This window comes from Marmota monax, unplaced genomic scaffold, assembly GCF_021218885.2.
Source record: "Marmota monax isolate L192 unplaced genomic scaffold, Marmota_monax_Labrador192_F-V1.1 WCK01_AAM20220418_F8-fsc00215, whole genome shotgun sequence".
In the NCBI taxonomy this organism is placed as follows: Eukaryota; Metazoa; Chordata; class Mammalia; order Rodentia; family Sciuridae; genus Marmota; species Marmota monax.
The window spans coordinates 2,716,756-2,728,394 of NW_026695214.1; the positions used below are offsets into that span (position 1 = coordinate 2,716,756).

The window sequence follows — 11,639 nt, forward strand, 5'->3', positions numbered from 1 at the left end:
AAGAGAGGGAGGAGGAGGAGGAGGAGGAGGACAGGGCAGTGGGAGCACCTGGAGGGGGGTTCTCTGAGGACCCTGAGGACAAGGAGGTGTGAGCTGGGGACCCCCCCTCCGTCCCTGGGAGCTGGGTGAGTGAGGACCCCCTGCCGTCTGTCTTTCCCCTCCAGGTCTCCATGCCCCTGGGTGTGGGTGCCCCTCGCCCACCCCTGCCCTCCCTGTCCCTCCCTCTGGTCCTCTGTCTCTAGGTCCCCAGCTCTGCTCCCACTGGGCTCCTGGGTGGCTCCAGGTCTGCGCTCCCCTTTCCACAGACCCTTCCCTGAGGTGGGCAGGGGACCCCTGCAGGCTGCCACTCAGCCCAGGTCATGCTGCTGCACAGAGGGGTCCCAGCCGGGTGTGAAAATCAGCAGGAAGGCAGGTGACATGGGGCTCCCCAGGGTCACCCCAGCACATTTTGAACTTTATTGTAAGTTTCCTTTGATCAAAGTCACTTCGTTTCTGTGCGTCATCAGCGGGATGCACTTTCCCATCACACATTTGCTCACTTGCCTTGTGACTCCTCTCCCCTTGCCTGTTGGTGACTAGGAGAATAAAATGGCCAAACGTGGCACGTGGTTGGGGACCAGTTATTGTGACTGGGAATCAGGTGACGTCCAGCAGGTCGCAGATGCTCCTGGCCATGCATGTCAGGCCCCAGGCTGGCCGTGACACCCAGCTGCATGTCCATGGGCTGTCTTGTGCCTGCTGGGGTCCCCGTGTCCCTGTCCTTGCAGCGTGGGATCTGAGTGGTGTCCTGGGCTAGTGGAAGGCCAGGGTGGTGTAGACACTGGGCGCAGTGGGAGGCTCCTGTCCCTGAGAGGAAGGAGGACTGGCTGTCCCCTGTCTGAGCTTGAGGTAATTCAGCTGGGCGTAGGTCACAACTTGGGAGGATTCAGATGCAGCCACCTGGAGTGAGGACAGAGTGGTGACAGGTGAGGCTGGTGTCTGGGGAGCCTGGGCCCTGGAGGGTACAGGACCCACATGACACCCTTCAGGCTGTCCTCTCCCTCTAATGTGTCCTTCATGACCAGGAATGGCCTTGACTCAGGGGATAAGTGGACACTCCACAATGGCCCTGATTCTGGGCACAGGTGACAGCCCAGGGGTCTTCATCTACAGGGCTCTATGGAGAGGACAGAGGCAGGTGATTCCTGAGTCCACTCTGGCTGATGCCCCTCACCTCCCACAGGGAGCTGGAGGGACCTGCAGCCAGCAGTCAGCTCTCCACGCCCAGCAGAACTTCCAGGGGCTTCTCAGGCTCTGCCAGAGCAGAGGCACCTGCAGGACCAAGCCTTGCCCACCTCTGTCCTGCCACCTGTCACACCTGCTCCTCCTGCATCACCTTCAGCCACCTGGACTCGTGCCTGCTGGACAGGTCAGCCTGTGCCCACTGGCCTCACACTGCTGCTTCCTTGGCAGGACCCTCTTCCTGAGATGCTCTCAGGCCTGTCCCTGTGGTGAGGGCTCTGTCCAGGGTCCCCCCAGGGAACCCTCCTTGACTGTCCAGTTACCCCTCCTGCTCCTGCCCATGGCCCTCCGCCCACCTGGCTCTGTCCTGGGTTCACAGCCCTCTCCCTGCCTGGTCTCCCCACGCCTGTCTGCCTCTGCCCCGTCTGTCTGTCCTGGGGCTGTCCTGTGTCTGAGCACCAGACTGTGTTTGCTACTGCTGTCCCCAGACCCCAGTAGAGCCTTGCCAACAGCAAACCCCAGGAGTCGGCCATCTGTGTGGCTGGGAGGGGCCAGTGCAGGGCAGGGCTGTGGCCAGGTCCACCTCCTACTCAGGAGCAGGGGCCGTGAGCTCAGCAGGGGAGGAGGCAGAGGAGAGAGGCCAGCGCCCAGGACTCAGGGCAGGAGGCCGACCAGAGCCCATCAGCACAATCAGCTGGGAGGAGAGAGGAGGGCAGCGGGCACAGAGAGGAGGGCGGGGGAGAGGACGGGTCACCTGGTGGCCTTGGGTGGCCTCTGGGGAGGTGACAGCAGTGCTGAGCCCTGTGTGACGAGAAGAAGGCAGACCTGTGAGGCCCCCACGGGCTCTTGCTGGGCCTCCTGGGTGGTCCTGCTGCTCAGGGTGACAACCAGGGCTTCCCATCTGTGTGCCCTGAGCACAACTGGCTAATTCCCCTGGGACGCCACAACGTCTCCCCCTCCCCACTCACCTGCCTTCCTGCATTGTCCCCGACACTGGTGTCCCAGGAGGAGGAAGAGGAGCAGCAGGAGGAGGGGAACCGAGACCCCCACCAGAATCGGCAGGTGCCTTCCCAGTCCTGGGCACAGGTGTGGACGAGGAGCCACGCTGCTTACCTGAGCACCTACTGTGTGCCACCCTGCTGGTCTTTCCACCTGTCACCTCCAGCCCTGTCACTCAGGCATCATGGCCCTGCCACCCACTCCCCCAGGCACAAACGAGGAAACTGAGGCTCAGAGAGGGTCCCCTGCCCAGTCACCCAGCAGGAAGCAGCAGAGCGGGGCCTGAACTGGGGGAGTCTGACTCCCAGTCTCCTTCTCTCCACCAGAGCTCAGCCCTGAGCTGGAGGGAAAGAGCCTGACACCCCGATGGCCCTGAGCCCCTCCCCTGCTCAGTGTCACTGTCACTGCACAGAGGGAACAGGGCCCTGCAGATTCAGGTCCTGGAGGCTTCCCTGGAGGCCCCTCTCCCAGCAGGGCACAGCCAAGGTCAGCCCTGAGAGGCACTTGAAGGTCAGGGCCAGGCCTCTCCTCTGCCCTGGGAGAAACTGAGGCCCAGAGGGGAGGGGCTGGTCCCCGTCAGCATCTCCAGAGGGGGCTGCTCCCCCCTCAGCTCAGACCTGCCCTGGACCCACCTCCCACCAGAGCCCCTCACTCACCACTCTGGGGTCCTGGGTCCGTGGGGGTGAGGGGCTGGTCCTCAGGGCCTCCTGGGGAGGGTGGGAGGTGAGGGCTGGGCTGCCTGCCCCCCACTTCAGCTGGCTGCTCCTCCCCAGGCTGGACCCAGAGTCACCTCTGCCTGGACCTCCCCCTCACACCTCCCAGCCCTGAGCCCCAGGGCCTGGGGTCCCTGACCATTCTCTGCAGTGCCCTGGACTCAGCTTGGCTGAGTTTGTAACTGGACTTTGTAGCTCAGAGTGATTCTTGGTTGCCCAAGAATGCAGGACACTGTCTGCACAGAGGCCCCTGAGACTCACCAGCTGGTGACCTGGGTCCTGAGGGTGGGGGGCTGGGTCCCCCAGAGGGTCCTGGGAATGGGGAGAACAGGAGGGTGAGGGGTGCAGGTTGCCCCTGGGGACTGTCTCTGCCCATCCTCCTACACCTGCCTGGCCTCCCCAGGACCCTCCTGTGCCCACCTGCACCTTCCTGATTCCAGTGGTGGGTGGGTGCACAGGCTGGAGGACCCCGTTGGCCCCTCCTCTCTGAGGGGTGAGTCCCACTGGCCGACCCTCCCTAGGGCCCCTCACTCCCATCCCACCCAGAGCTGTCCTGGGCAGGGCCCTGAGGGAATCCTTGAGCTCACAGAGGATGGGGTCAGGGTCACTCACCTGAGACCCCCAGGTCCAGGGGGGCACTGGGCCGTGACAGCAGGTAGGGGGATGAGCTGTGAGAGCCATAGCACCTGTAGGTCCCCCCGAGGGCTGGGGTCACAGCTCTCATGGAGAACTCTGCCTGGTGCCATGGGGCTCGGTACTCTGCTCTCAGACGCAGGGGGGGATCAGCTGCCCCCTCCTTGCACAGGAGGAAAGTGTCCATCTTGATCTGTGACTGACACAGCAGGGTCACGTTCTCCCCTGAGGACACTGTGGGACCAGGCTGCACTGAGAGGGAGGGTGTGACAGGGAGCTGTCCTAGAGAGAGGAAGGAGGGTGAGGGTGGCCCCAGCTTGTTCTGAGCTGAGACCTCCCCAGGGCCTCTCTCTGAGGACCCTGTGCTCTCTGTCTGTCTCATTGTCTCTGATTCTTCCTGTCCCTGTGTCCCCCTGTCTCTGTCCTCTCTGCCCCTCCCTGTCTGTCTCCCTCCTGAGACCCCACACCTCACCCTGGCCATCACCTCCTGGGGCTCCCCAACAGGGCTGTGCAGAGGCTGGGTCCCTTACTGCACCCCTGGGATCCTCACCTGTGACCACAATGTTAAGGGGGTCATTGGGGGCTGACCACTCAGAGGAGAGGCTGTGTCCACCATAGCATCTGAAACAACCCCTGTGTGGGCTGCTCTCAGGGCCCAGCAGGAAGTCGGCCTGAGAGAGCCCAGCCTGGGGCTGCTGGGCAGGGCACTGGGGGAGGTCCTGTGCCCCTTGTTGGACAGAGCAAATTGGTCATAGCCAATGTCAGTGTGACACTGAGGGCCAGGTTCTCTCCAGGGGCAGGACAGGGCCCTGCTGGGTCAGCAGGGAGGACTTCCTAGTCACTCCTGGAGGAAGAGGAGCCTGGGCTGAGGGCTGGACCCTGCCAACCCCCTGCCTCCCCCGTCCTGCCTGCAGGTCACACTCTCACACCCTGAGTCTCTGCCCACAAGGTCGCAGCCTCACCAAATATTGGAATGAAAGATGGGAATTCCTTACCTGAGACCAGGAGGTCCAGGGGGTCACTGGGTTCTGACCACACCTGGGGTTTGCTCCTATCATAGCCATAACATGCGAATGTCCACCTGTGGGTGGGATTAACAGGACCCACTGGGAACTGGGCCTGGAACTGCCCACTGGGTTTTTGCTGTGAGTCCAGGGTCCAGTTGAGGTGGTGTTCTCCTTCCTTCATCAAAATAAAGCTGTCAAATTCCTTCCATGAGCCACACTGGAGGGTCACCTTCCCTCCTGAGGTCACCACAGGGCTGGGCAGGGCTGAGAGGCTGGGTTTGCTGTAGAATCCTAGGAGAGAAGGAGGCAGGTGTTCATGGCTCCCCCCTCCCCCATTAATGGGCTGTGAGACGGACACCTGGGGTCAGACCCCTTTCCTTAGGCAGAGCAGGGGCCGGACCCCTGAGTGTCCACTCACCTGTCACCACCAGCTCTAGGCGTTCACTGTTCTGTGAGGAGCCAGCAGGGCTCTGATAGTAGCATTGATACCCTCCTGCATCCTGCGCAGTCATGGTGGGGATGGGGAACATGGCCCTGTTCCCTGGACCCTGTAAGGGTCTTCTGCATGTGGGTCTCCAGGGTTTTTCCTTAATGAGACAGTTCCACTTGGCGTCCAGCGATCCCTGACACCAGAGGGTCACTGACCTTCCACGGGGAATGACAGGGCCTGGTTCCGCCCACAGGTTGGGCTTAGGGAGGGTCCCTGCAAGAAAATGAGAGGCTGGGTCCTGGCCTGTCCCTACCCCAGGTCCCACTGCCCTACCTTGTCACCACCCTCCGCCCAGGCTGCTCTCTAATCTCCTGCGACCCCAGGGTTGAGCCTGGGCAGGACGTGGGCGGCTAGCAGGGCACTCACCTGAAGACACCCGGGGGCTCTGTTGCAGACTCAGACCTGGAAGAGAGGTCCCCGTGAGGAGCTGGCATCTGGGTGTGGGCCTAATATGTCCCTGTGGTGCCAGCAGCCATTTGGTGCCATATGGACTTAAAACCTGTGGGTTGCCCGAGAACTGGCACTTGGGACCCTACCCACCCAGCCTGTGTCCCTCCCTTCACCAACACTGACCGAGGCAGAGGAGGACAGGCAGGGTGGACCTCATGCCGCCTGCTCTGAAGACTTCAGAGTCCAGAGAGGAGAGTGCAGGCCCTGCAGGTCAGACAGCACAGAAGTGGTAAGCTGGGGCTGCTGCTGGCCCCTCGTCCCCAGAGCTGCGCACCCACCGGATGGGGACGTCCCCTCCTATCTTGTGTCTGGTTTCCCCAGGGCAGGGCTCAAAAAGATCACACCCCTTGGAGACATCTCAGCAAAGAACTGAGGTCCCCGCTGACCCTGAGGCCCTCATGACTGACCTGAATGCTGCCCAGCCAGGCCCCAGGCCCCACCTGAGTCGGCCCCACACAGGCTGACTCCAACCCAGGATAATGTCCTCAGAGGATCCAGGAAGGGAATGTGGGGGTCACTCCTAAACCAGGAGAAACATGACCCGCTACTGGGCAGGTGGGTGCCAGGCTCCAGAGGTCCAGCATGGTGGAGGCCTGCACCCTGTCATCTGGGAGCTGGACCAGCTGAAGGAGCTCAGGGCTATTTCCCAGTGCAGCCCACCATGGCGCAGCCTGTGCAGGAGCAAACCCCTCCCTCAGCTGCTCTGGTCTATTTAAGTTGATGGTCTCTGGTGTTTTGTTGCAGTAGCGCAGAGCTGACTGACACAGCAGCTGAAATGAGCGAGCCCTCCTCCCTGCACCAGGTCTCCGTGCTGCATGTGAAATGTTCTGTTCTGGGGTGTGGGGGAAGAGCCGTCCCATCTGCTCTGGGGTCCATGCTCCAGCCTGTCCCACCATCAACAGAGCGGCCTGGCTGAGAGCTGAGGTGGGCGTCACCACCCCTGAGCCTGGCTTCCTTGTAGGAAAATGCTCTTCAGCCTAAACTGGATGCTCCACACTGTGCCAGGTCGGGGGGACCCTCCTGTGGGGCCTCGGGAGCTCTACCTGGCTCATCACTTCCTGTGTGTCCTGGCTGCAGGGTCCGCACAGCAGGGAGGGGACGGCTGAGGTGAGACTGCACAGGGGAAGGAGGCCACAGGACTAGGGTGGCAGCTGAGGTGAGGGCTGCAGATGTCACCTCCTGTCCTTCACGGGGTCCTCCCTGGCCTCTGGGTCTTCAAGGCAGATGTGTGGGGTGAAGGGGGAGCCAGGCCCTTAGCATGTTCTCCTGGTCCTCCATCAGGACCAGAATGGGGCAGGGGTGTGCCTGAGGTTGCTCAGCCCTCTCCCCTGAGATCCTGACAACTTACCCCACATCCCTCAGGCCAACCTCCACCTCCCCATTGTCCCCTCTAATCCAGGCCCCATCCTGCCACATTGCCCATAGACCATCTCCTTTTGCAGGTCAGCAACCCTGGGCCTGAGGAGCATTAGGGTGGGCAGCCAGTTAAGAGAAGTCCAGGGGTCCTGGTGTCCACCATGGTCCTCAACACCCCACAGGTCAGCCTGGGGAAGTGGACCTCACCTCTGCACCATTCACCCCATTAGCTCTCATGACCCCGTCCTGGCCCCTTTGGACCTGGGTTTGATGGAACACCAGTGACAGTTAGCACAGAGGACAGTGCCAGGGAGACCAGCTACCCCATGTCCACTGAGGGAGTCAGCTTGGGGGCCATCCTGTAGGACCTGGTGCTTCTATCACAGCACACCCCTGAGCACCTGTGCTGGTGGCTGTGTGAGGGGACCACAGTGGCCTGCAGCGTGTGCTGGCTCCTGAGTCCCCAGCCCTCACCCCCCAGCCGCTCTCTCTATTCCAAGAGGCACCCCCAGGTCCAGGAGCAGTGGGCACCTCTGTGCAATCAGGGAGCCAGGAAGGGACATGGACGTCTAGCCCAGGTCCACCCACATTCCAAGTGCTCTTTGCTGCTGCCCTGGGAAGAGGCGGAGATTCTGGCCAGAGCAGGAAGGTCGTCCACCTCCTGGGGCTGAGCACTGTTTCCCCTGCTGCCCCTCAGCCCCCACAGGTGCACCTCCTGAGAGCCAAAGAGTAGGTGGCCAGAGGTTGGGGACAGGTCCAGTGTGGGCTGCTATGATCTCAGCCTGCTCTGAAGCTTCCTCCCTGCAGGAGTGGCCAGGGTGGGGCAGGGGAGGATCAGGGGCAGCAGCAGTGGGCTCAGGTGGACACATGCTGAGCAGGGGCTGCTCCTGGACCCTGCTGTTATGGGAGCACATCTGAATCTGTGAGCCCTCCTCAGCTCAGGGGCAGGAGGAGGCGTCTCAGCCTCACGTCCTGGTCCAGGAGTGGATTCTCCCTGAGTTCAGTGACTAGGACACCAGCCCCAGGACTAGAGTCCAGTCTGACTCTGACCCTTCCATGTTCAAGGACTCTGTCTCCTCAGCTCCCTGCCAGCTCCACTGCTGTGGCTCTGGTGGGGTGCCCTGTGGACACTGCGTGGACATGGAATGGGCTTGACGTCTCCCACCTGGGACCCTGAGCTCCAGGGGTCTCTGTGTGAGGAGCTCTGCGAGGGTGAGTCCTGGTGAGGAACCACTCACTGCAGGTGCCCGAGGGCCAGGTGACAGGCTCATGGGAGCTGTTGGGAAAGGTCCCCTCCGGAGCTCAGGAGGAGGCCCCACCTCCTTGGAGTAGCTCCCCCAGGACACCCTGAGGCTGGCGTGGACGGTGCAGGGTCAGAGCCTGTGAATTCTGATAGAAGACCAGGAACCAGCAAAAGCCCTAGAGTGACATCCCCCAGATCAAGCAAAACAAGACAAAATTGAAGCCCATTTAAAATTCTTCTTCATCAGAAAGTGCTCAAGGTCTGCAGGTCACTTGCTGCTGGTCAGTCCCTCTGACTGCACCAGGGGCACCCTGAGCTCAGCACCCTGTCTGGTGGAGACCCTCAGACAGTGCCTGGTCCCCAGGGGGTCTCTGTGTCCAGCACTGGAGCTTCCCTGCTCACCAGGTGACCAGCCCACCCTGGAGACCCCAGAACGTGAACACCTCAGACTTTTCCAGATCTGGCTGAGGCCAAGGAGGTGTCCAGGCAGGTCTCAGAGGAGAGTGGGAGCCTCAGTGTCCAGTGTCCTTTTCCTTTGCTACCAGAGGACCAAGAGCACCCCACACCTCCTACCTGGGAGAAATCCTCATGTTTTTCCAAAACCACAATCTGCGACTGGGAGGATCCTTGTGTGTCCCTACATCAGGTGGCTTAGATGGAGCACTTGTGGGATATCACACAGAGGTAACCCATGTTGACTCTGCCCTCCCAGGACTCTGTCTGTCCCTAGTGTTGGCCGTGGCAGGTCACCCTGGGCTCCTCAGGGCATGACCTCAGCTTCCCAGGGCTCCCTCCTCTGGCCTGGGCTCTGGAGGCCCAATGTCTTCAGGGGGGACTTTCCACCATGTCCTCTGCTGCCTCCCCCCCCCCAGGGCACAGCAGGGACAGGAGGTGGGTGAATTGGGGCCACACTGGGGCCAGGATGCAGGAGCTGAGGCATGAGCAGGATGTGGCCACAGGACCTTCACACCCTGCAGGGTTGCTTCCTCCTCCCCACAGCAAGGTGACCAGCTCCTCTCCCCAGCAAGGGCCGGGGGTGGGCAGCTGCAGATGAGGCCTGGGTGCAACCACAGCCCTGCAAGGCCCCGCTCCACCTCCTGCTGCCTGCCCCTGTGTGCACACTGCAGGCTCCACGTGGCCACTTACGTCCAAGGAGACATTTCAATATGTCTCAGCACCTCTCTTGGTCTGTGGGATCAATGGATTCCCTGCCACAGCCCAAGGTGACGAGGGTGCTCCTATGGAGCATGAACGGGTCCCTGGGTGCTCTGTGCTCCTGCTCCTGTCGTGTCCCACAAGGTGTCCAGGTCAGCAGAGGTGGGGGTCCTTGACCTGCTTTGCATCCTGGGCGTTCACTGTCACAGGTCCTTCCCTTTCCCATAATCTGGGAGCCGTCCCTGTTCAAGTGACTCTGCCTTCTTGACCTTCATGTCCTCTCATTCCTTTGATATCTTTTGTTTGTTTGTTCTGATTTCTTTGTGGCCCTGAAGGTGGACCCAGGCCCTAGGGGTGCTCTGCAGGCCTGTCCCATGAGCTAAGTCCTGTCCAGTCCTGTTTAGTTTTTATGTTGAGTTATGAGGTTCCTCAGTTCCCCAGGTGGCCTTCAACTTGCCATCCTCCTGCCTTGGCCTCCAGAGTCACTGGAGTTAACGTCCTGGGCCCCTGTGCTGGGCTGGTCTCTGTAATACCTTTTAAGGATTCAGTGTTTCCATCCATCTCCTCTGTCTCCTACTATAATCGAAACGAGTAAAACATCCTCTTCTAGCTGATGACATTATTGCGTTCTTGTTGCTGACTTGCTGTGTCGACTTTGAGAGATTCAGTTAGATAACCGCTCAGAGACCAGGGTGCACATTTGTCTCCCTCAGCTCTGGATGATCTGTCTTTCTACCCCAGGTGCTTCATGGTGCTGTGTTACCTGTGTCTTTCATGAATGCCGTGGAAGTTCAACTCTGCTCAGTGCTGAGGGCTCCCTAAGCCTGGAGGGATGAGCCCTCTGCAGGTGGCCACAGGAGTAGGCAGAGCCCAGGGTGGGGCCCTTGTGACAGGGGTAGAGGGCAGTACATCTCCCACCAAACCTGCTGCTCCTGGTGCCCAGTGGCCGACTCCTCCGACAGACCATTATCTCAGAGGAGGACGTGGACAGCACAGAGAGGGAGAAGCTCCCCTTTCAAAGCCCTGTGGGGCCTAGTGAGGCTTTGGGCTCCTGAGGTCCCAGCTACTCAGAGGCTCAGGAGCCCAGGGATGTCTTGATCCAGGAGGCCAGTGTGGGCAGCACAAGAGTCCTGCCTCAACAACAAGCAAACCCTCAGCAGATACAGTGTGAAGAGCAGAGACCAGCTGCTGTCCCACTGGGTGGGGCTGGGTGACGGCTCCCCGTGTCGAGGTCCTGGTGTCCACCCCCGCCCTGACAAAGACAGGCCTCGAGTACCAAGTGGAACCTGAAGGCTGTGTGAGCTTCAGAATCAGAATGAGACAGGAAATAATAAGTTCTGAACAAAAAAATAATAAAATAGAGAAATAAACAAATTCACAGTATCTATGAAACAAAGGGTCAGCCTTCATAAAGATAAACGAGACTGACCAACCCTTTGCCAGAATGACCAAAATAACCAGAGGGCAAACCCAAAGGTGGACGAGGACACATCAGCACAAACACAGCTGAAATCCAGAGGATCACTCAGGATTATTTTGAAAACTTATATTCTAATAGATTGCAGGAAATAGAACATACAGACATATTCCTAGACACATTGGACCTGCCAAATAGGAACCGAGTATTATAGAAAACCTAAAAAGGCCAATATCATGTGAAGCAGTAACAAAAAACCTTCACAGAAGGAGAAGCCCAGGACCAGATGGATTTCTCAGCTCCCAGACCTTTAAAGAAAAACCAATGCAAAGTTCCTCCAATTGTTCTGTAAAATAGAGAAGGGGGCAGCGCTACCAAACTTAACTCTATGACGCCAATGTTACCCGGATCACAAAACCAGATAAAGACACACGAAGAAAATAAAACTGAAGACCAATTTCCACGATGAACATAGATGCAAAATTTGTAATAAATAATAGCAAACCATATTCAAAACCCTAACCAAGACTGTATACGACGATCAAGTTAGACTCAACCCAGGATGCGAGCTTGGGTCAATACCCACCAATCAGTCAACATAGTTCATCACATAAGTAAAACCAAAGACAAAAATCACATGATCACCTCAATAGATGCAGAAAACCCTGGGGACAGAATCCAGCACCCATTCATTGGCTCAGTGGTTTAACGATGGCTAGCATGTGTAGGCCCCAGGTTGAATCTCCAGCACTGCAAATAACAAACAACCAACCAAAACCAAACAAAACTCTGATGAAACTAGGGACGAAGGAACTCACCTTAGCATCATGAAATCCCTATGTGAGAAATCCAAAGCCCACGTCATACTGAGCATTGCCTCCAGAATCAGAAACACGACAAGGATCTCCCTTCTCACCACTCCTATCCAGGATCGGTCTTGAGAGTGTAGCCAGAG

At 59.1% G+C, this 11,639-nt stretch overlaps 1 protein-coding gene across 8 annotated transcripts; it reads right to left on the reverse strand.

Annotated features, from left to right (window-relative positions):
- Positions 1 to 408: 408 nt before the first annotated feature.
- On the reverse strand, positions 409 to 5,729 carry LOC124084009 (leukocyte immunoglobulin-like receptor subfamily B member 2). Of its 8 annotated transcripts, XM_046430810.2 has the most exons (10): positions 5,637 to 5,727; positions 5,430 to 5,465; positions 4,992 to 5,276; positions 4,562 to 4,864; positions 3,546 to 3,848; positions 3,195 to 3,245; positions 2,877 to 2,927; positions 2,190 to 2,297; positions 1,976 to 2,022; positions 409 to 939 (listed from the first exon to the last, which is right to left on the reverse strand). In XM_046430810.2, exons 1-10 carry the CDS (start codon positions 5,668 to 5,670, stop codon positions 793 to 795), a joined length of 1,365 nt encoding a protein of 454 aa, XP_046286766.1. In that variant the 5' UTR covers positions 5,671 to 5,727; the 3' UTR covers positions 409 to 792. The 8 variants fall into 8 exon arrangements, with proteins under 8 accessions (XP_046286766.1, XP_046286770.1, XP_058430682.1 ...); XM_046430814.2 differs by lacking the exon at positions 2,190 to 2,297 and having other exon boundaries at positions 5,637 to 5,726; XM_058574699.1 differs by lacking the exon at positions 1,976 to 2,022 and having other exon boundaries at positions 791 to 939; positions 5,637 to 5,726.
- Between the last annotated feature and the right edge of the window lie 5,910 nt (positions 5,730 to 11,639).

Coding starts and splice junctions, on each gene's coding strand:
- LOC124084009 (XM_058574697.1), bottom strand. CDS start 5,670: ATGAGGTCCACCCTGCCTGTCCTCCTCTGCCTCG. Junction 3,246..3,545: donor CCTGGACCTGGGGGTCTCAG/GTGAGTGACCCT, acceptor CCCCATTCCCAG/GACCCTCTGGGGGACCCAGC. Junction 2,023..2,189: donor GGGACAATGCAGGAAGGCAG/GTGAGTGGGGAG, acceptor CTCGTCACACAG/GGCTCAGCACTGCTGTCACC.